General features: G+C 44.2%; 1 protein-coding gene across 3 annotated transcripts in view; it reads left to right on the forward strand.

The window, feature by feature from the left end:
• The window catches only part of NRP1 (neuropilin 1), a 249,366-nt gene that overhangs the window by 168,411 nt on the left and 56,356 nt on the right, over positions 1–24,599 (forward strand). For all 3 annotated transcript variants that reach the window (XM_078663336.1, XM_078663334.1, XM_078663335.1), the window contains exon 7: positions 18,417–18,572. In XM_078663336.1, coding sequence (XP_078519462.1) covers positions 18,417–18,572 — 156 coding nt within the window. The remainder of the gene's footprint in view (positions 1–18,416; positions 18,573–24,599) is intronic.

Below are 24,599 nucleotides of genomic sequence, written 5' to 3' on the forward strand. Positions count from 1 at the left end.
TTTCAAATTAGCCAACCTGCCAACTTCAGTGGTCTCAAAAGGTGAGCCACAAACCTTAGTCCTATGATAATGAAAATGTGTTGAACTCCTTTGTCCGATGCCAAGTTTAAAAAGTCACTTTACAGCATGTGTTGTATACGCTCAATTGACAATTTTCATAGACATCTTCTTGCCCACTGGATCTTGGAATGAAAGCCTTTGATATTGGGCTGCAGATGCAGCGCTGGGCACAAGCCCCCGATCAGCGGCGAGACGGGTCTTTTCCACCATGAGCTTTCACAGTTTCCATGCTGGAGCCCTTTCAGCCGCTGCAGGTTCCTGGAATTTCCCCGAGCTGAAATGCCAGGGCCTTAACCTGCTGCACCGCGTCTCCCCTGCTTCCCTTTCATGGGCGCGCTTCTTGCCAATTTTTACAGCTACCGCAGATTATGCTATTCAAAGAGGACCAGATGGACTTCCAGTTCAGCGAATGTCAGAGTTAAATATTTCTTTTTTTAATTAGCTGCTCTTGCCTCATGCATAAAAATAACAACCGAGCTGCTGGGATGGGGTACGGGTAGTTGGGGAGCAGCCAATTGGAACACTAGCTTTTCTTGCTATCAAATTGAGGCTGCCTTCTTTCTTCAGACTGTGCATACTTGTATGTGTTTATTTTTCTTAGTGAAAGGCTCTTGTGGGTTAAAAACGACTTTTATATTATTGTATTATATCTATTGCTTGAATGGAACAGCTGCGCAAGCTGCTATTGGTTGGAGGCTATTTCTGGGCAACCAGAGTGGAGGCGCTGCTGGCACATTAGTAGCTACGCAGCGTCTCCATCTAATGAGCTGTTTTAAATTAAAATCCTAGTACCATGAACGAAATCAATAACAGAAAGCTTAATGCGGAAAGTTGACAGTGCAATGTGTTCAAAAGACCTACAGTGCCTCAATGCTGTGAAAGTTTTTAAGAACATGCACACCAGTAGAGGCTATTGTTCTTTGTCCACAGTGTTGACTTTGGTGTTCTTGAAGAATGTCTGCTGGTCCTGCAGAGAGCTAGCTCGAATTCCTCCTGTTAAAAGCTAATGGAGCTTTGGTCCCCGCTAGTAAACTTTTTGGTTTGTTTTTTGCTCAAGGTTCCAGATGTTTGAGAACCACTAAAATGGGCAGACTAGCTCTGTACTGAAGTTCCGCTGACTGTCACTCATTCGTAGGAACATACTATGTCTGTCACTGTATCACTGTTCCAATTTTCTTTGCCTAATTCACCTTTTAATAAAACATTTTTAGAGAGCATCAATTCTTGATGCAAGTCAGTTTAGTATTTATACAAGACATAAAGCTCAGCTAAATCAGCGCTAGAATCGTGTGTAGATTTCTGTGTGAAAGTAGAGATTGGTGGCCAGTGTGCCTCTAAGCATATGGATGTGTGCGGCAGGATGCAGACTCCATGCTTAATAAACTATTTGTCTCTCTGCATATACTGCACACAATAGTAGTGTAAGTGGGCAGGGTCACCCCAAATACAACACTTATTAAAAGCTTTATCAGTATAGCTTATAATTGCACCCTTCCACGCACATTTCAGCATTTCCCATTAGCAGACTGAGATATGCTATCTTATGTTATGTATGCTTTACAATGATCCATTACGCTATTGTATAATGTATTACATCATATTTTGTTAGTTATGCTGTAATGTACAATAATGTTATGTTAGGTTAATTTATTTGTATAGCACTTTATGCCACACTAAGGTTGTCGAGGCCATTTAAGGCAATCAGAGAAGTTGAAACTAGGAGGGAGGTAAGGAAGAGAAAAGATGACAAATGAGGTGAAGACTTGTGGTTGATGTGGACTCCCCCCAATTCAAAGGTGCATGGGGGAGCGGCAGTTCACTGTTGAAATCCGGTGTTGAATGTCTGGTCAGTGATGATGTTTTGAAGAGATGATGAGAACAGAGATCAAACTTGCATCCCTAGAATTTCTTGTGTCTCCTAACTGTTCATCAATGGTCACAAAACCCACAATTCACTGTGTGCCAGAAGACAGTGCTGTATATTCTATCCACAAGACTCTCCTAAGTACCCCCTTGGCCAGCACAGTAGGTGAAATGGCAGCAGAGCGCAGTTAGAGGAGGGCACGCTCTCTAGCAGCACTTACTGCTACCCAAACAACTGTTTCAAATGTTATTTGGTTGATTTGTTGCTGGCTGGGGTGGAAACCAAGAATTTCCCATAAGCAAAAGTGTCGTATTGTACGCCCGCGGCAAACCACAGAGATATTTACATTATTTATTTATTTATTTGAAAGTTTTATATAGCGCGAACAAGATCTTTGCAGATATCAGAGCGGTTTACAGAGGAGGGGAGCATATATACACAGATACATCATAGTGTTAAAAGTACAGTGAAGTGATATCATAAACAATCAAGTAAGTCAATTTCAAAGTCAAACAAAAATGCAAAGGGTTCGAACAAGTAGTTCATGCCTCCTTGATGATGATGAGTCATTTACTACCCCAAATCCCCCTGACACTTCATAATATTAAGATATTTTCTGCTACTAGCACACCGATACATCCAGAGTGGTACGAGTATTTTGAGGAATATAATTCTATTCACAAATCTTCCCTATTATTCCCTCATACCTAGTCCCTCCATTCCACTTTCTTGGTCCTTCTTTCTGCGATCATAGTCCCTCCCAGAGATACTTTGACGTGTCCTTAAGGCTGCTTCAAGAACTTTACAGAACAAGAACAATTCTCCACTCAGCCTAAGAGTTTCTGCCAAACTGAGCACCTTCCAAATAGTCCAAAACAACCAATTCTTGAACGTAAGAAGGCCCTTTTTCTCAACAAATCCCCCCAATGGGTGACTCTTGTTCAAATGAACAAACCCTAGAACCCAGTGTCTGTCTGATGCTGTAATCATCATCAAATGTCTTTTTCAGTCCTCTCTCTCCAAAATGTAGGTTTTCTATTCCAAGTCTCTGCTAAGTGCCTCTTTGCTGTTTGCGACCTCTGAAGAACGTGTCAGCCTACACTCCTCAGTAAATCAATGAAAATACAACAACATGCACAGTTCTATTCTTTGCAAATGATTACCCTACTCTTACTCATCTCAAAATAAGCAGGACCAGGTCTATTGGATGTGTCAATTCTTCCTTAGCTCACTTAAGCCAGCACTGAACTTTCTAGAGTTTATGTTTAACTTTTAAGTGGTAATATGTCAACAGTGGGGTGTCAGACTATGCTGAGTAGCGGGGCTTTCATATAATGTGCTAGGAGACGGATCCACAAAACAGTTGCCACTCAACCACCTCTTGTAGCCACAACACTGCATGAAGCCATGTCATTGTAGTATAAAGGGATAGAGACAGCAGGAAGCACTACATGTGCAAACCAAGTCAAACTAAATGGGAACCTAATATCTCACGGTTGGGACCGAAACAGGAAGGAAGACTGATTGTGGAGAGGCAGATAAGTCATGAAAGCATGAGCTAATGATAACAGCATGCACTGCAGATAACATCACCGAGAAAATGACAGAGAACGCACGATTTATGTTTAATAAAATCAAGCGGAATAAGTCCCATACAATGGGAAAACTAAATTTGTCAGAAAACACTTACTAGATGAGGTAGTGTGTCAAACCTCCTTGGGGATTATTTACTCTTGTGTTTATTGCCAATGGGTGTCTTTTGCAGCTTTTGCCCTTTACTGCGTCTACATTTAACTTATACATGCACGTATTTCTTACGGATGTGAACGAGGCAGAGCTGGCCGAGCACCCTTTGTTTCTTAGGCTCTGTCGTTGATGAGATTGGAAAATAAACGTATGTAGATCGTATCCATCGCTGATTAACTCGACGCTAGAGACAAATGCTGACGTTAACAAACAGTCAGTCCTGCTTTGGAATGCATATTTTTATTTTTACAGGTGACACAATCACAAGTCATTCCTACTTTTTTTTCCAGATATGTTAATCCCACCACTTATGCACATTCTGTCTGCTTCTTAAGCGTGCGGTTTCTCCAGCCGATGTCTTTGCTTCAGATGTTGGCTGTGGGTCATCGAAGCGAAGGGCAGAGTGAGGAATGTTGTGTGCCTTTCCTTGACCCCTGATGGACCCTAAACAGCTTGCAGCGAAGGGCTTGCCTGCTCCTGCTATTATAATCCCACTATTGTTCTCTTGGCAATAAAAACAAACAAAAAGACAGGGCTACGAAGTTAGGAAAAACTTTTCAAAACTTCTGGCACACTTCTTTCCTATTGAGATCTACATGTAAATACCATTCTCTCACGAACCCATTTACTATTCACCCAACGCAAATAAATGCCCACTTCTCCAATACCTCCTGTAAACTGGTTAACTTTATTTTCTTATTCTTGTCTAGAACATACATTATGCTCTCTTTCATAACTCCCACGTTCAGATTTCTGATTACACATGTGGGGTTCGCTGAAATTACCAGTTTGTTTACATCTTGCCATCACTGGCAAGTTTCAACAAATCTTTGTAATTTACAACTGGAGTCCGATTTACAATTGAAATGAGTCAGGATTTCAAACCTCAGCGTGCATTTGCTTTCTGAATTTAATCACAGGACTGGAATATTGTGCCCTTGGTGGCACCGAGTTACATAGTAACCTTAGCGGCTAGACTGCCCTTCCTGTAGATGCCTTCAATTGATTCGGCATTGAAGTGGTTTGCTAGCTAAATGACTACTAGATTACCATATGGCTCCTTATAGAAAAAGTTGAACCAAAATAGGAAATAATTAAACCTCTACCCATTAGAAACCAAGCAATTTAAAACAGGGGGCTCATGTCATCAACAGGGCCAAAAATTCCAGATCAGACAATAGGCTTTCAAGCTCAGTACAAGAAGTGTTCTTAAGCTAAACAAACTAATGTACATCCCGTTGGGTGGATACAGAACTCTGCACTTATCACACGCTGAGAGCCAATATCTTTGAATGCAGCACTGCAGCCGTTTGATGGCAGATGCTGTTTGTGGGATGCTGGCTCCCTTGAAATGATGCCAAGATCTTAAGAGTCATTAGGCAAAACATGCCATAAGGTCTCCATAATTATTTATTGTTTTCTTGCACTGTTGACAAAGCTTCCACTGAAGGTGGACTGTATGTGTACAGCTGCACACAGCTTTAAGAGGGTCCATGAACCCAAAGACTGCCACAGAGTGGTGCACATCAAGAATAGGACAAGGGCAGTCGTACTTGTTTACAGGGTCAAAATTTAGCTCTGCAGGTACAATCTTGTCAGAGGAGTTTCAGAGTACAGTACATCACGCATGCAGAGACGATTGAAAGAGGTTAGGAAGGGACGAATTGTTTGGGAGCTGTTAGATGGATTTTGCAATGATGTAACACTGCCCAAATCCCCTTTTTTTAAATGTAAAAAATGACATTAACATTTATAAGGATCTTGGAAGGACTTCTCTGGTGTATGTGGTGAACCTCCTGTATTTATTGCATGATAAGTTGTACAAATAGCGTTTAAAAGTGACTTCATGCATTCGCTTGGTTCCCCAGTATCGTTAAATATCAAATAGAATCATACCATGCATTTCTGGTGTGGGGCAGAATGTGTGATCACTGTGAAGATTCATTAGATTTAATATAATCCTCTAAAAACATAATTTTGTATCAAAAGGTGAAAATCGCATATCCAGGTAGAGGAATTTACTGAGGTGTCAATGAGCCCTCATATTCTTCTAAAAATGTTTACCTTGGAGCGTGACTAGATGATTGGTTTGAACAATGATGACCAATTACACCAAGGAGCTTAGGGGTTCAAGGAACAGGTCGTCCCCCTCTCAATCTGCTATCAACAATACAAGACCTGTTCCATAAGGTGAAGGAATTCTGCCTGGTCAACGCCAACCTTATGCTTGCATTAGGGTGGGGTAGTGGCCAACAATTCTGGCTAACTGTTTCTAGACCGAGCTCACCGCTTTCAGAGCTTTCATTAAAAAAGAGAGAGAAATCTCATTAAAAAAGAGAAAGAGCGCTATTCACCACTTTCCCCTATCTTACTCTCCCTCCCCTGCCGACAGACTAGAGTGAGCAGAGAGAATTAGGAGAAAAGAAAAAAGTGAGGGGAAGAGTGGTGTCGCCTCAGGGGAGTAACACCATGGAGGCACTGCAGGAAGGTACTCGCCTGCCGCCTAGGTTCTCATCATCAGCGTCCACCACTCGAACCAAAAAGTGTGAGATGAAAGAAAGTAAACAGTGAAAAGGATGGTGAAGGTGCTAGTGCTAGGGCAGAATTGGTACACTGCTGGCCTGGACCCAACAGTGCGGAGAAGGGTGACACGAGTAGTGCCACTCTAATCCTGTGAAATAAAAAGTGAGCTAGTGCATGCTGGCCGTCTCTACTTTATTCTAGGCTGAGTGTTTGCTCTGATTAAAACGCCAACATGTTTCGTTGCCTAATAGGAAACTTACGGCAACTTCTTCAGGGCTTGGGTCTGTAACTCCACCCTGCACCAATTCACTGGTGTTCCGTTTCACATGTTGTGGAGGGCATACCTATACCTCCTTTCTGGTTGTGTCAGTATCAATTGTTTAAAAACCGTTCTTGAGAACTGCTCCCGTCAGTCTCGGAAAAAAGCTTGAACCGGGCGTTGTCTCGAACAATGATGAACCTGATCATCAATATTCCCAAAGGAATTTGATGCGGCCTGTCGACCTTTTATAGCTTCCACCTCGCATTTTCAAGGTCTACCTAAGGGCAGAGTTGTAACAGAAGCTCGGTGAGGTTGCACCTAGTTAAAAGCTTCTGTCGTTTTTAGAACATTCAGGAGGCAGCAAAGGTGCGCATATGTCATCCTCAGCCCATATAAAGGTTGGTCGGGGTAGGAGTAAAGTTGGAGATCTATTTATGTGTCCACAATTGCTCCAATTAGTTGGTGAATTGTCAATTGGTTCTGTTGTCAGTTTGTATGCATCCTTCGGAAAGTGAAGGGCGTGGAAATATTCAAGTGGTAGAGGTGTGGTGCAGTGGCCAGAGCGGCTGACTCCGGAGTGAGAGGCTCACGGTTTGATCCCTGGCGGCAGCTCAGCACCATGTGAGTCTGGGCAACAGCTCACTTAATCTCCCCGACGGCCCCCAGCACTTTGAAACCTTAAGTGGGTGATATGTTTTTACTTTACGAATATGAATTATTATTATTATTATAACCAAAACAGACTTTTCAGAAATGATATATCAATCAAATAAAATGACAGATTTGCAGCCTAATTTAGATAACTTGGTAACTATACCAACATCCTTTTTTAAGTGAGTTTTTTAAAAGTGATTATCAACTTTTTTTTATTCAGTTGCCAACATCACAATCAACAAGTTCTTAACCTGAAGTCACAGTGTGTTTATTACACAAGTAAAAGTGTCAAAAGATTCCCAAAATTGAGGCGGTGATCGCCTCGTCCTTCTGGCAGATCTCTACATGTGACACTCTGTTCGAGGATGTATATTGCATCCCTGTGAATGTTACAGCGATTGGTCCAAGCTCCGATTGGTAAATGAAGGTAGTCAAACACTGGCTGCCAAGTCTATGCCACATGAATAGACGTAGAGGACACACTGGCATGAATTGGAGTGACAGTGACTGGGTAAGCCTGGCTGCAACCGCTGTCACTAGGCCGCAGTGAGCACAAGCTAATTGCCTTTTTGTTCCTGTACAGCAGGCAAAAATCCCATTTTGCTGCACCAAGGTGAATTCCATTGACAACTCTCCATGACAGGAAATGATTCTTTTTTGCGGGCACCTTTCTCTGCGAAGACTATTAGCAGATACACCTATCGATTTGCGCAGCTGTGCGTGGAGGGGCTTGACAGCTCCCTCTTTTTGGCTGATGCTTTGAGCTGGAAGTTGTTGTGTTTAGAATGTGGTTTTACAATCAATGTCTAGAGCTGGGCGCGCGGAGGCAGGTGCCTGACTAGCATTCCAAATTAAGGACTTCGAAGCGAAGGGGGGAAAAATAATCCACTCCAATGATTTCAAATCAGTCTGCGCACGGCCCCGCGCGTAATCACCTCCAGAGGAGTAGCTACTTGAGAGCAGGAGAGGCGCGGTTCACTTCAGAGCCCTGACACCACGCTTGCTCCGTCTCCTAAAAGGGGAGCAGGGGCGCCTGAAGAGCCCTTCAGCCTGGAAACGAATGAGGACATGACCCGTGCAGGCAGCGCACTTCACAATCACTGGCGCTAGTGAGGCCCTTAAGCGCGCGCGAGCCTTTTGACTGATTTTCGGCTGCTCGCGTCCTATGGCGCAGGAGGTTTCCTTCATTCCTATCCAATGCCTTCTACTGTCTGGGAGCGCAAAATCGCTCATCGCGGCTCTTAGGGGGGCGCTCCAGATTTCGCTTTCTTTAACAAATTCCCATAGCTGCCAAGGTTTCAAATTGCCATGTGTGACATTTTCATAATTTCAGTGTAATTATGAGTGACATTTCAACGACTATGAGTGACACTTTCTCACGAGCAAAATCAATCAACCAACCATTCTAGACGAGGGAAAGATATCAATATCAGAAATGACACCAGCCCTGCTAAGTACAACGCATCAAGAGATGGACTAACACACACAGCTGCCAAGTCTTTAGCATGCACACCAGTTACATGTTTATGTTTATACTCTACTTATTAGTGGTATTTACGTCTATCACATGTGACTCTTTTATTAACATTTTATCAAGAGAAGTTTGAAAGAAAGCGTGTATGGGACAAAATATCAAATCAGCATCCATGTATTGAAACCCCTAGATTAGACCACCAATTCCACCATAGGAGAGTTTCAGATTTCTAAAGCTGGTGAGCATCAGGTTCCATAGTACTGTGGTTCCTCTAATTTTTTTAAATTACATTCAAAATCTATTTCATTCATTGCAACAACTAACTGCCCCATCATCATTAACAACCTTAAAAACTCCTTACTGCTCTTGCCCCACCCCCATCCTCCATCATTGAAATGCCTGCCCAGAGTCTTCAAAATAAACATACCAGGGACCGGGCAGAGAACCGGAGCCGGGGAGGGGCAATAACAGGGCATCAGAGGAGGAAATAACAGGACCTAAGACGGGGCAATAACAACATCGGAGGGGCCAATAAGAAGGCATCAAAGCAAGCTTTAATAGGGAGTAGAGCGGGCAATAACAATGAATCAGAGGGGACAATAATGAGACATCAGAGGAGGCATTAATTAGACAATAGAGGGGGCACTACTAGCATCAGAGTTGTCAAAGGGGCTAATAAGGCCTAAAATGGAACAATGGCAAGGCGTCTGTGAGGGTAACTAGACACAACAATAATATGGCACCAGCGAGGGCAATAAACAGGTACTGGGCATCATAGAGGCTAAGAGTTGCTTTCGCCCCCAGTTCACAACCTACACCATCAATCGAACCAGCGCTGAACTGCATAAGCCCATAAGTGCCTTTCCTTAAAATTAAGTGTTGGAATTCACCACCTGCTCAAATTAGGCACTGTAATTCAACCGCCTCGCCCAGGTTCCAATAATGAACAGAAACTACCCCTGAACTCGCTGGAAATGCCCAAGGGCCCATAATAAGTTATTTCTGCCGGGACGGTTAATATTTATAAAGTCCCAGTGATAATTACAAGATCCCAAAAATGTACTGCCAACATGGTGCATTTAAAAAGGAGATTTATGTTGCTTAAACCTCTGCAGGGGAGTCCGTGGGAAAATTAAGAATTACTGTTGAATCGGACACGAATTGACACATCTGTAAGGGACTGTGTGGGTCCCACTAGTAATCGAACTGTAACGTCTCGCCCCTTTACCCCCGGTGTCGGTTACTCGGTGGGGGATGGGGCTGTTGTTGGCAGAATTAACAGCCCATCCGTGAACCTAAATAGGATTGAGCTGCATACGATTTCATATGCAGCTATTACATTATTTGAAATAATGAAATCAAAATAAAGAACAAAAGTGGACATGTCTTGTGTGTGTGATTGCGAATATTACTTCTGTCCTTCAAAAGTGTATCTTTCCTGTTAGAACATTCCTGCTAAATCGAACTGATTCTACGTACATACTGGATATTAATGCAGCATCAGGGAAATGGAGCACCAGGACCGAAATATCGATATGATACCTACTTCACTTGGCTGCAGTCTGGTCGCAGATGAGTCATAATGTTTGTGTGTCCGGGAAGCTGCAGAAGGGTGGCACCTCACTCCGGCCTGCTAGGGCTGGCTGCAGCACAGCAGGCTGAGGTCTGGCGAGGCCTTGATTCCAGGACCATTTGCCGCATGGCCCACGGCCTCCACCCAGTGATAGGGCTGCCTGCAGCTGTCCTGGAAGTTCAGTGAGGGGCCGCCCAGTGATACTCTCCTGGCTGCCGCTTTACACTGAAATCCCCAGGTCATCACTTCTCCAAATCGCCTGCATTCGATACTAGCCGGTAGGGGTAAAATTAATAACAGCTGACAGGGATTCGGCAGAAGCTGTTCTTTGTTTCTGAATAACAGCACCTGAGGGGAGAGGCAGTGTCGTGTAGTAAAAAGGGCCGATTGATTCCCCGACACCTTCGCACTTGCAGGTGGAACTAGTCAAACTAAAAGTAAGCGGTTCCAGAAATTGCTGCAACAGTTTACAAATACACAGAGAACATTACCTCCTTCATTTTGTTTGCTTTAGACACTTGCACGAGTGCCACCATTGCCTACGTAATGTTTGTTCTTGTGCTGTTGAACGTGTCTGCCATTTATTGCAGTATTATCGTAGTTCTGTCTAGGTACTCTTTTGTAACATGCACAGACACGTCACTTATTCCCTGTAACACACTTTGTTACCTCGTACATTTTCTTTGCTTCAGATTGCACAAGTGACACCATTGCCGCGTTTCTTTGTGTTTGAGTGCTTGCTGCCTATCTGCCATTTAGAACACTATTATAGGCTCTACACTTGTTACTTTACACGTTTTTATACTTGCACGCATGCCACTTTTTCCTCCTGTAATATTAAGCACCGCGTTTCACGGTTTGCTGTGTATTTTTGTTTGCTGACGATTGACACTTTATTTTGCCTCATGTAATTATAAATTAACGTTTTGCTTTGTTGTAATTTGTAATTTTCTCCTTTAATTCATGTCAGACAAAGTCATTGACTGTCTTGTGAAGCGCTGACGGCGTCCCGGGGTAAACAGTCCGCGCAAATGCATAATTATGAAATAAAACCATAATGAAGTCGGCTGACCCTTACTTCTGTTGAGCTGGGCGGCTGCCTGCCGCGGCGGCCAGGCACCGCCGCCGGGCCCTCGCAGTTTAATTCTTTCCTGGTCACGGTGGCGGCCGGCTCAGCTGAGCTACCAGGCTGCGGCGCCCGCGCTGCCACAGGTGCGCTGCAGACCCTGCTCTCAGCCTCTGTGTTTTAGCGGGGGGCTGCACAGGGGGCCGCGGCGGGTGGCCATGCTTGCGAGTGAGGACTGCGCGCCGCCCGCACCCTGCTGCCTGCACTAGTAGTCTCTCTCTAAATCACCCGCCGCTTTCCTAGTTCCTGCTTCCTCCGGACGTGACGGTATCCCAGGCTGGCCGGCACATCCGGATTAATTCCTGGCGCCCTGTTGCGCATGGTACCGTGATTGACAGCTCTGAGGCTGTATCGACTGCTGGCAGGCCGGGCGCCGGCCGGCCCCCCTGCAGACTCAAGTTTCCAGGGCAACGGGAACAGTGAGATACATTGTAGCGCGGCGGCGCCGCTCAGAGAGCTCAGCTCAGAGCTGCTGCAGTCTGTGGTTTCAGTTTAGGCACACACACAGTAGTCGGCAATATGCGCAGGCTGAGGCAGCATTAACTCAGAACTTAGAGCCCGGGCCACATGAGCTGCTGGCGCGCCGCTGGCACAGGTGGCAAAATGCGTGACAAATGCATTCAGTGCGGTGATGCGGATCACCGCACTGATATGCGTGAGTGTCACACCAGTTGCGTGACGCTTGACAGGACTGAATTCCCGGCCTCGAAAATGGGCCACTTTGCCGCAGTTCATTCCCGGACACGCCGAATTTCAATTTTCAGTGCTCGCTGCCTAACTGATTTCACAACATGGGGCCGCGGCTGGCGGTAGTTTCTTCCCGTTGTAAAATGGCCCATAATGCTGGATTGCATTACATCTGCTCGCGCTGGCGCAGGCGGGCCTCGCTTGCTGATCCATTTGCCAGACTTGTAAAACCCAAAACAGTACAGCGAGTGTTTGCGAGGAGCCTGAACCATCAGCAATAAGGAAAAGTGAGTTACACAGAAAGTCTGCATGCAAGGAAAAGTAAACGTATTTAAGTTGAACATGTCGGTGGGTCTTCTTGGTCCTACTAACACTTCTTCCAGTGTTGTGGAAAACTAGGGCATATTTACACAAAGAGCTACTTTCACTCTGACCCTTCTCATTTGCTCATCATACACTTTGTCTCCAATATTAGCAAAACCTGCATGTGACACTGGAAGGAAACTCTGTTGTGCATCAGGTTTCCTGGCGATGCAGAGACTGTTCAGCATAACAGAGCGGCGGTGTCACCCAACACTCTTTTAATGTGTCCAGTGGGATTCCCAACCCTTGCGGGTGGCCTGGGGTAACAGTGAAGGTGGGTACATTATCTGACTGTACCCGCATTGAAGAGGAGGAATTCAAGGTACTCAGTTGGCACCGAACTCAGGGGTGGAGAAACAGGTTTCATCAACCTGCCATGATGTCTGGCTATACACCTAGGAAACCCCTGCACGACTTAGCGAAAGGACCAGGCCCTGTCCTCTCTTGTGGCTCAGTGCATACTTTCAATCTCCCACATTCCCTCCTTCTACGGGACGCAAAATGTAGACCAAGTCATGATGATATGCATTTGCATAGCATAGGGACCACTTCAGCCCTTAAGCATGTGAAGAGGCCGTAACACCTTTTGGGTATGTCAATATACTAGTCGGGAGTGTGTACTATAGTAACCTTTTTTACAAATTCCCTCTCACTACCACTTTTTTATTGTTTTAGATATATTCATTCTACCTCCCGGGCCTAGAGGCTTGGCCATAATGGTAATATTCGCCATGCTCCTTGAGCACACATTGCCTCACAGGAGGCCCTCTTGCAAAACAAAGCAGGATATTCCCAATTTGAACATGCCAGCGCCGGCACAGCCATAGAGTTTTCATGTAACACCAGACTGGCATCTGCAATGCAAACGCTTGGAACTATTACAAAGCTCAGGTCAAGCACATACCCTTTAACAGTCGACACAAACTAAGACACTCTGAATTCATTCTAAGATTATACATATACATTGCACACTATGACAATATCCTTGGAGGAAGAAGCGAGGGAGCACTGATAATAGGCGAGCACATAATCACATATTAGTAACACATAATCACTCTTCAGGGACTCGATTTGATTTGAATGGAGATTTGTAGTGCGCAACTTTGCCCGAAGGCGTCAAGGCGCAGATGATGGAAAATAGACAGGTACTTATGTAGGGAGTATAGGAGCCTAAGAGTAGGCTTCAGTGAAGAGCAAGGTTTTAAGGCCCTTTCGGAAGAGGACAAGAGATTCTTGGTTCCTGAGTTCCAAGGGGAGCTCGTTCCAAAGTCTAGGGGCGAGGGAGGAAAACGCCTTGCCTCCCCATCTCGCTTTAGCAACTCGAGGGACGGTAAGCAAATTCTGGCTGGCAGAGCGCAAGGCCCTACCAGGGGCGTAGGTTGACACCAGGGACCTGATGCCCTCAGCACCAGCACCATGAAGAGCCCGGTAGGTAATGGTCAGGATTTTAAATTTTATCCTGGCATACACGGGGAGCCTGTGAAGATGTTTCCTGATCAGGGTTCCTGAAGAACGTCTGGGGGCATTGACGACAAACCTCGCTGCAGCGTTCTGGATGACTTGCAGGCGATGGATTAGTTTGTTGCTCATGCCAAGATATAAGGCATTGCAGTAGTCCAGGCGCGAGGATAGGAAGGCAACAGAAACAAGTTTCTGGGCGTCAGGGGAGAGGTAGTGGGTAAGCTTTCTTAACACCCTTAGGACCCCGCAGCAGGTTGAGACCGTTCTGTTAACTTGCTTGTCAAAGGCAAGTGAGGTGTCAAATATGACTCCCAGATTACGGGCGACGGGAGAAGGCTGGGGGCATGTTCCCAGTATCTGTGGCCACCAGTCGGCCGACCAAACCTCCTTGTTTCCACCAAAGACAAGGATCTCAGTCTTTTCCCCGTTTAACTTGAGGAAGTTCAAGGCCATCCAACCTGCCACAGCTTCCATGCAGTTTCTAAAGTTTAGGGCCGTGGTCTCGACGGCTTGCGACAGAGAGACCATGATCTGGGTGTCATCGGCGTACAAGAGCACTTCCAGTCCAAAAGTCCTGACAAGCCTAGCAAGTGGGGCCACATAAACGTTGAAGAGCGTAGGGCTCAAAGAAGAGCCCTGCGGGACCCCACACTGCAGAGGCTTGGCGGTGGAAAGGAAGTCACCCAATTTGACCCTTTGCTCCCGATGGTTAAGGAAAGAAGTGAGGAGGCTCAGAGCCAGACCCTCCACACCCGTCTCCCTGAGACGGGAGGCCAAGATGGTAGGGGACAGGGTGTCAAATGCGGCTGTAAGGTCGAGCAGGATCAGAAGAGTAGTCTGACCTCTGTCGACCTTAGCGCGGATGTTATTGACCACCACTGTGAGGGCTGACTCAGTGCTGTGCGCCTTTCGAAAGCCATGCTGAGAGGGGTCAAGCAGGCAGGTCTTATCAAGAAAGGCGCTAAGATGGAAATTCAGATGAGCCTCCAGCATCTTGGCTGGAGCAGGAAGAAGGGAAATGGGACGAAAGTTCTTCAGGGTCCCAGGATCCAGGGAGGCCTTTTTCAGGAGGGGCTTAACGATGGTAGTCTTCCAGGATGCGGGAAATAATCCGCTGGAGATAGCCCTATTCATAACTTCCAGCAAGGGGGGGAGTAAGGTATCCTTGCAGTTTTTTAGGATTTTGAGCGGGCAGGGGTCGAGGGGAGATCCTGACTTAATCGAGTCCAGGAGCTTGTCGAGGACCTCAGCCGTAAGAAGAGTAAAACTGGGGTAGGTTTCATTGGGGACTGGGATATGCTCTAGATCGGGAAGAGGAACTTGGGTGAGATTATGAGTCTGGAGTGCTGTGTAAATGTCCAATATTTTAGTGTGGAAAAAGGTGGAAATCTGATCACAGAGTTCTTGCGAGGGAACTATGGGATCAGGATGTTGGACGAGAGATAAGGTATCTACAACTTTGAAAAGGTCTCCAGGGGAAGTGAAGGAGGAGGTTAGATTGGAAAAGTAAGTTTGCTTTTCGGCTAACACCGCCGCTTTATAACTCTTAAGGAGATTGTTATGCTTGGTCCGTCTGTCAGCGTCAGCTGGGCTCTCCAGAGCCTTTCTTGCCTCCTACACTCCTGTCTCTGCAATCTAAGGGAATCTGAGTACCAGGGCACTGACGGGCGTTTCCTGGCACAGTAGTGGGACTTAAGCGGGCGAGAGTGTCCACAGCCCTAGAGATAGTGCTTGCGAGCTTGCGGGCAGTGGTATCAATGTCCTGAGAAGGGGGAGGCTTGAAGTTGGTGATGAGAGGGCCAAGGGATTCGTTAGACAGGCCCCTGTAGCTGCTATTCAGGACCCAACAGTTCGTATCCGTGGGAGGGGCGGAAAGAAAGCCTGACGCGAATTCCAGGGGGACTGCTTTATGATCTGACCAGGAGAAGGGCAAAGGGGAGCCAATCTCTAGCCTGGGGTCGTTCGTAAACACCCCATCTAAGATGTAGATTTCTTTTGCAACACAGACTTACTTCCTAGCACATAAAGGTTAGCTTCATGAGCCTTGTCGGATAGAATGAGACCAAGTGTTCTTCAACTACTGTCCAGTGCGCAAGCATCCAACAACAATTGAATCATGGAAAAAGGAAAATACATTAGGGTCCTTTGTAAATAAACATCAATTTAAAGGAAATACTGTGGGACCTAGCACCATCCAGCAAGAGAAATGGAAGACAGTCTACTGACCCTGAAATCTGTGAACCTCAAGCAAGGGAGGTAGAAAAGAAATAACAGTAGTGACTCCACATTTCTTATCCCAATGCTTGTAATGTTATATATTTAATGCCAATGGAGAACACATTATGTCATCATAAAAGACGTAACGTCTTCATCAGTAAAATTACATTTTGTGTAAGTCATATAATGTCTCTACAAATTGCATTACAGATACATTAGTAATCATCATTTCAAGTGCCTTATTCCTGATGGCGTAGTCTTTCTGCATGTTGTGGGTCCGGCTGAGATGTTAATCAGTGGGAAACTGTCATCCCTTTACCCATGAAACAGTATCTGGGAAATAGAACAATGCACTTTGCATAGATTAGGAACCAGTGACTGCCATGTCCAGTGCTGTATAGTAATGTAAGCCTATATGGCGGACGTCGTGTGTTATTCGTATATCACACAATAAGGTGCAAATATTATTATATGTGCCTGCACACCAGAGCCCTGGCACTTTGCACCTCTGCCAAATAGTGTGCCTGAGCCTCCAGACTTTTTTAGCAGCTGTAAGGCCACCTTGGGGTAGGATAGAATCAAGCGTACCACCCCTTTAAGAGATTCTTTTGGTCCACCACAATGTAAGCGATAAGATGGGATAGGCTGGAACAGGGCAGGTAGTGCACTGGCCTGCTATTATTATTAGGACAGGCACCTGGGCACTTGGGATACCCTCGTGGAACACGTGGAGCACAGGGACACAGAGTGTCCTGCAAACATGTGCAGCCATCAAGGAAACAGTAAACTATCTCCTCTGCTGGGACCACTTGTGTACAGTACTAGAGAGAATAATGTGTCTGGCAACTGACATAATGCGTGAGGCCTACAGAGCAATAAAACAGTCCTCTAAATAAGTCAAACACAACAGCTCGATTATTCGGATTTTGTCACCTCAAAAGCTATGCACCATGCAACATATGAGTTTATACAAAAGTCACCTGACAGCTCACGCCATCTCCTCCAAATGCTCTTCCTAGGGCGGCTCTATGTGCCAATTAACGTCATTGGGCATGTTTCAGCTTGTTTGGCATCCGACTTTTCGCTGATATTTTACGGTGGAATTTGCCCTTAACTCATTTTACTTTAGCACTGTGCCACTGAATTAACGTTCTTCTCACGGAGAATCTTGCTCTGAAGATGCTTCCTTTAGAGTAGACTGATTACACTCTGCTGATAAGTCATTCCTTTAAAAGAATGCTAGGGGCTGGTGAGGTTTCCCACCTCTGAAATGTTACTAAAATCATTATTTGTGCTCTGGTAGTATTGGTACTATGTAAGCTACATCTTAATTCATGAAAATGGTACGATTTGAACATAAAGGAAACCAGTAAAAATAGATGATCGGGGGCATGGGGTGGCACTGGGCACCGCGTAGACTAAGCTGATCATGGCGCGGTTATGCTTCCCTTGTGACATTACATCAGATATTGCCCTTGCCTTCACACACCTTCAGAATTTGGGCATCCACAGCAGCTCTAAATATGTAAAAAAAATTAGGTGCTCCTCGTCGCACCACCACAAATGAAACCATTTAGAAGCAACTCTTGATTTTTCTGTTATATTTGCACTGAACCTGCTGCCATTGCATCATAAGGCCAATCAAATGAAGTTTAACTATTTGCCTTAACTTCTTCCTTTTCTGTGCTGCCTGGAGGGTCTATTGCAGAAGCCCAAGCCCACCAAAAGTGACAAATCACGATTTTAAGACCAGATATGCTATGGTTTCAAAGTCTGTGCTCCCCAGAGCAGTTCATACTCACTGGTGCATGGCATCCGGTACCAATTGAGCCACTAATAGGGCTAGGGCTTCATCTGAATGAGAGGAGACCAGTGCAAGGCGGCCCCTGGAAGAAAGTTGCCTAAAATTTTATGAATCCAAATATTACCTTAAGCGAGGGTCTACTTTGGGATCTACTTTCCTTATTTTTCTGTGTTGCACCTTCTGGGCCATTGTAGTTGGGAATATCGAATCCAAAATATCTACGGGTCACAATATCGAAACTTCTATATCGAGGGACAACATATCAACAGGTAAGTGCACAGAGGGAGCTAAGGATTTACCATTGTTAACTCCACATGTATGTACCGTGAATATATTTATGTATCACCAAGGTGTGTATATGTGGAGTTAAGTATAGAAAATGTATAGAAACTTACCTTTCGATACCTCGTCCCTCATATTTGTAGTCATGATACTGTGACCGTTGATATTTTGGTTTCGATATTCCTAGTATACACCCTGCTGAGCATGTACTGAGCGGGACTGTCAACCACTTGGAGTCATTTCATCCGATATTGCTTGCTCTCTTGCCTTCTGACTTTTACTAAAGCCATCCCCCTGATTCTCTATTATGTTCATTCCAGGTCGACTTGGGGCTTCTTCGATTTGTCTCTGGAATTGGGACCCAGGGGGCCATCTCTAAAGAAACCAAGAAAAAATACTATGTTAAATCTTACAAAGTGGACATCAGCTCCAACGGCGAAGACTGGATAACATTAAAAGACGGGAGCAAACATATTGTAAGTGTTCAGCTATTTCAAAGAGATTTTACTGTTTTCATTTGTTGTGACTCATTTTGCTAGTCAATGAAAGCTGTCATTATGATCAAATAAAGGCACTGGTTATCTTGGAACTATCATTTCTGTTAATTATACAATAACAAAATATTTTTATGTTATATTAAGTTATGTGTATTTGTAAAGCGCACAATCAGCCACAAGGGTATCCTGGCACTGAGCAGGTGTGTGTGCTTAGCCCTGCCTATGGTAGGTTGGTTAATTGAAAAGCTAGGTCTTCGGCTTCTTGTGGAATTCAAGAAGAGAGGAGGCGCTATGATGTGGAGTGGGAGGTCGTTCACTCTTTAGGAGCGATGTAAGAGAATGCCCATTATCGTGATCTGGTTCTGTGTATGCATGGGACAGGTGCAAGTAGGAGTTCTGCGGAGCAGAGGTGTCTGGTTGGTTGGTGGTAGGAGATTAAACTGTTCAGGTAGGTGGGGCCTTAGTTGTGTAGTGCCTTGAATGTGAATATTAGGAATTTAATTTGAGCGTGTTTCTGTATTGGGAGTGAGTGTAGTTCCTTGAGGTGTAGTGTGATGTAGGTTCTGTGTGGGAGGTTGAGGATGAATCTGACTGGCGAGTCTGGATGGTTTGTAATCTTCTAGTGAGTTGACTGGTGATCCTGGCATAGAGGGTGTTGCCATAATCCAATTTGCTGGTGACTAGGACATGAGTGGCAGTTTTTCTAGGGTTGCTTGTGAGCCATTTGAAGATTTAATATGCCCACCTTTTAACCAAGGAATACTCATGAACAAAGGGGATCCAATAGGAGACGGGTCTTACATTAGAAATTGTTTGTTCACTGAAAGGGTAGAAGGTAGATAGTAGCATCACAGAGCAAAGGGGATGTGGACTGAAATAGTAATTAATTCAGAGGGCCCTTGACAGGAGTAGGACAGCAGAATAGTAGAACTGAGAAATCAAAGGCAAAGCCGGATACTCTTTAGGATCTGTGGTTGGAAAAATGTGGGACTAGACAGACCTGTCTGCCCGTATCTGCCATAAAGGAGAATGTAAGATATCTCAGTGGCCTAATGCATCCATTGTAATGGCCTGGCTGTGACCAGAAGCTCACATATTTCAAATCTGGTTGATCTACTAAGCCTTTTATTCTTTGGATATCGATATAAAAAATGCCAGTGAGTTGGGTAAAAATCAACATCTGTTGCCAGTGCATAGACAGCAGGCGGAAGTCCCTAAGGTGTGCTATATTACTGAACCAATTACTTATCATTATGAAATCCATGTTCCTATGTCTCTTTGACTGAAGATCAGTTTACATCATCGGAATCATGCTCTTGTTAGTGAGTTTGCTATCCACTGTACACACCTCTCCCTGGATTTGGGGATACCAGATCTGAAATGGGTGACTGTATCGCAATAGCTTCTGGTCATCCCTAGCACTCTAAAAGGTCAACACAAATCAATTGTACTGTATTTTGGGATGCATTGCCAGAGTTAGGGAAATGTATTATACCAGCTGCAACCAACTACAAACACAGAATATGTTGTTCTTCTCAATTTAGATCCTGAAGAAGTTATAGAGAATGTGAATACTTACATTTTCTTTCCCTGTGGGACACAGCCGCTCATTTTGTTATTCATAGGCTTTAGAGTACCAAAAAAACAAGACAGTGGAGGAGTCTTATCCAGAGCCCACTCTCTGAGTTTTAGTTACAAGACGTCTGTCTGGCAGGCATCTGAAAAGCTGTCAAGCCAAACTTGAAACTGCAACTTTTTACGTTATGAAGTACAAGATTACAAATTCATGTCAGAGACTTAGAGAATCCGTGGGCATTGTTTAGCCTGCAGCCGAGAGATCCATCTCTACAGTCTGCAGAATAAAACCTTTGAAGAAACTACCATTAATTGGCTTGTTTTGAAAACATTCTCTTGCTGGAGGTCTTCGAAATTTTCAGTCCATACCAAACTTTAGGCAGATGTCATCCAAAAATGTTAAGCCCTTGACGGTGATCCCTGAGAATGTTTTCCGGCCCTTTAGCTGCGAAACGCAATGCCTGGCAGCTACAGGTGTTGCAATGAAGGCACTGAAATGTGGAATTGAGGAGGTGGTGCCTGCCCCTAGGATTTGCAATACAAGCTAGATTTTAATTCTAAGCTTCATTAGTGAACCTTGATTGAAAGGTGAGATTATAAATGGTCTTGCAGCACACTTTGCTCAGCTGTCTAGGAATAAGAATGCTGCTGATGTTACCAGGTACACACAAACAGAGGTAACTTGCACTTTTTATTCAGTTTACACTTTTCAGTATGTTTACTATTTTTCGGTATTTACAAACTGCACTTTTGCTTGTAGCACCATACACTTTAGTAGTACATCCTGCACTACACATAGCCAACCACTGGTACTGCAACACCCTCCCATAGAAAATAATGGATGTAGGGACTTACTACAAAAGTGTAAGTTGCTATAAAAGTGTAAATTATTACAAGAATGCAGTTTGTAAATATCGAAAAGTTGCAATCTTTCTCAAAAGTGTACGGTTACCACAAAAGTGCAGTTTGTGAACAGCACTTTGTAGTACGTTTGTTAGTACTACTATAACGCTACAAAATGCACTACTAAGTGCAGTCTGTGAAACAGGCCCAATGTAGGCAGCTGCGTACCACAATGTAGTATAATACATTCAGAACAGTGCTTAGCTGTGTCAAAAGTAATAATTATCCAGGCAAGAACCAGATAAAAAAGTGGATACTTGCATTTATGAAAATTACCAATTGAAAGGACATTTAGATGTTGAGGCTACGGGCCCTGATTACGAAGTCCCAACCGACACGTTGCGCATTGGGAACCAACTAACCTCAGGTCGGCGGTTCCGACCGCATTATTTGCATGCGACCACACACAGTGCAGTTGAAAACATCTATTTTCTCATGGGAGCTTGTGCGGCGGGTGGAAAATGCCCGCAGCATAATCTCCCATAGAGAAATGGATGTTTCCAAACATCTCTGCACTGTGTGGCAGGCACCTAACGGTGGCGGAAGCCGCGGAGGGATAGGTGCCCTGCTAGGGGCCCCCAATGTCACTTTCCGACATGGAATGTCTGTCGGAATCCAACATCATAATCACGACGGCGGAAACGCCGTCTTTAAGGGATTATGGTGAGTTTCCGACTGCCCAATGAGCTCCTTGAGCCCATCGGAAAGCATCAGTCGGGTCCTCCGACTGCTGCCTCCGACCACAAGCATCGTAATGCGTCGGACAGACCGCAGCAGGAGATGGCTGTCGAATTATAACGGACAAACCGTCGGTTGCGGTCCGGCAGCTATCGTAATTAGGCCCTATGTCTATGAAACAACATCTTAAAAGCCTCAAAATGTGCCAGTTATGGTCTGTTTAGAACTCTAAACCCCACCCAAGCACTGCTTATGGCCTCCTACATGACATCACAAAGGACAATATAAATAGCATTATCAATGGCATTACATCTGACAATAAATGACATCACCAATAACATTGAGTAATGTTTGCATTTACAATGCCCTTGGGCTTCTGATTTACAATGTGACGGATTCTCCCACTGGCATTGTAGGACATAACTGACAGCAACATTCTGTATGCCCTCTATATATTTATATCTAGACATACTGGGTCTGATAAACAAAGTTAAGCTTACACTTTTGTGTGAGTTTATGATTGTTTGCTATTCACAAAGCAATTTTACTAGTAGTATCTTGACGACTGCGAAGTCTTTGCACATAAAAATTAAGGACAGTCCTATCTTTTTATGTACAGAGATTCCACTGTCATCAAGATCATATTAGTAAAATACCTTTGTGACTATTAAACAGTCAAACACTGACTCAAAGGTGTAACTTTACCTTTGTGAATAAGACCCATAGTCATCAAGTTATGCTGGTCTTACAGGGCTTTGTTTTCTATTAGCACACATCAATAACTTATAAGGCCAGATGCATCAAGCATTTTTCTGGTCACAAATGGCCCGATTCGCACACTCGGGCCGTTTGCGATTGGAAAAATGTATTTTGGTATGCATCATTTCCATGTTACCGGATTGAAATTTGGAATTGTGAATACATACCAATTCGGTATTAGGAGGGGACGTGTTTAGGGTGTCCCTTCCTAACACTGAATCGCAGTAGTATGCAAGAATGTTTAGTGACCAAAATGCGGTCGCTAACCATTCGCATTTTACCACCGACTTCAAGTCGGTAGTAACCCATTCGCTAATGGGAAGGGGTCCCAAAGGGACTCCTTCTCCTTTGTGAATGTGGGCACCAACATTTATTAAGAGCAGGCAGTGGTCCCACAGACCACTGCCTGCTCCCAAAAATAAAAATAAAACTTTTCATTTTTATTTTTTAAACGCAACCCATTTTCCTTTTAGGAAAACGGGCTACATTAAAAAAAAAGAAAAGGTTGCTTGATTTAAAAGCAATCACAGACATGGTGGTCTGCTTACCCCAGCAGGCCTCTATCGCTGTGATTTTAGCGATTCTTAATCGGTTGCAAAGCGCGACCTACCTTATTAGTATTCATGAGCTAGGTCAATTCGCTACCCACTAGGAATCGTTCAGGAATAGCGATTACCTAATTGTGATTCGCTGAGAATCGCAATCAGGTAATCACTCTTCCCAATATTGATACATCCGGCCCATAGTTAGCTATTACTTTAGGTTTTCTCTGCAATAAGCAGGTATGTGTTGAATGATCCATTGTTTCCTTAATCTTCACGGAATCTGACCTACTATGCTAGTCGCAGGACCAGAATTCCTTTAGGTAGTTTTCTATTTTTTGTTTATTTTTGATAGTTCTTTGTGTGCATAAAATCCTCCATTATTTGCACATCTATATTGCCTGTAATTGATGGTTTGAGCAAATCATTATAGACACAAACTTCATACATTTAGACAAGACAGTACATTTCTATCTCCCAGAATCCATTGTGTCCATTTTTTTAAATTTATTGAGGTTCAGCTACGTAGTTTACAGCCAAATTATTTCCTAAGCAGATGGTTATACTCTGTTTAAGAGTATTCATTCTGTCCCAGGCATTGCATGGGGTTATTCATTCGTAGTACAAATATTACATATCCTATTGAATTTGTGTATTTAAAGTTATAATTGCAGCAGTACACTTCAGAGCAATAAGAAGTATGACAGTGCTCCTGCACTGTTCTATTTTTGTTAAACAGAGAATCTTGGCCAGTCAGTGCTTGAGCGTCGCACTTATCAGCTTTCTTTCTAGTAAAATCAAGTGGTATTTTCAGTCTGCTTTCTCGTTATCAGTGACCTTTCAGCTGACATTTAACTCTTTTTCTTGTACAAAATGGCCTTATGGGGTGGTTAGAACATAATATCTTTGCTCTAAATTCCAGTTCTCGAAATGGAATTTGTGAACCTTTGGTAAAAGAAGCTCCAGCCCTCTCTGCCATTTACATTTATTTATCTTTCTTTATTCCTTTCCTTTTTCATTTCTATTCCCCACTCGCTTCTTTCCTCCATCTGTAATTTCTTCTTCACTCCATCTGATTCTATCTCTAATCTTTGTTTTTTTAGTGTCCTCTCCATTTGACTATATTTTTGTTCTCCCCCTTTCCTCTCTCTTTCCTCTTCCTTCTTACTCTGCTCTCCCTACTTTCAACTTTCAGTATTTCTCTCTCTCCTTTTACAAAGGTTGTGGTTTGGACATAGCAGCTAATATCAGCAAATACTCATTCTCTAAGTGTTCCGAATTTCAGGAGATGAGCTCTGGCACAGGGAGTTACAGTTATGTATCCAAGAGCATATGGTTTGATCAAGCAGTGAAGCAGGGAGAAAAGCCAAGGCATTCTGATTTAAGAACTGCATCAGTTGCTTTCTCCGTCTTCTTCTCTCACACACAAATTAGGTCTTGCTGCAGTGGTCTCGTGCAAAGTTAGGAATTTGTTGTGACATTACTAGAATATATACATTACCTGGGCAGCGCTACTGAGGTCCTTTTCCAAGGCATGGATTTTATTGTG

The sequence above is a fragment of the Lissotriton helveticus genome, chromosome 10, assembly GCF_964261635.1.
Source record: "Lissotriton helveticus chromosome 10, aLisHel1.1, whole genome shotgun sequence".
Classification (NCBI taxonomy): domain Eukaryota; kingdom Metazoa; phylum Chordata; class Amphibia; order Caudata; family Salamandridae; genus Lissotriton; species Lissotriton helveticus.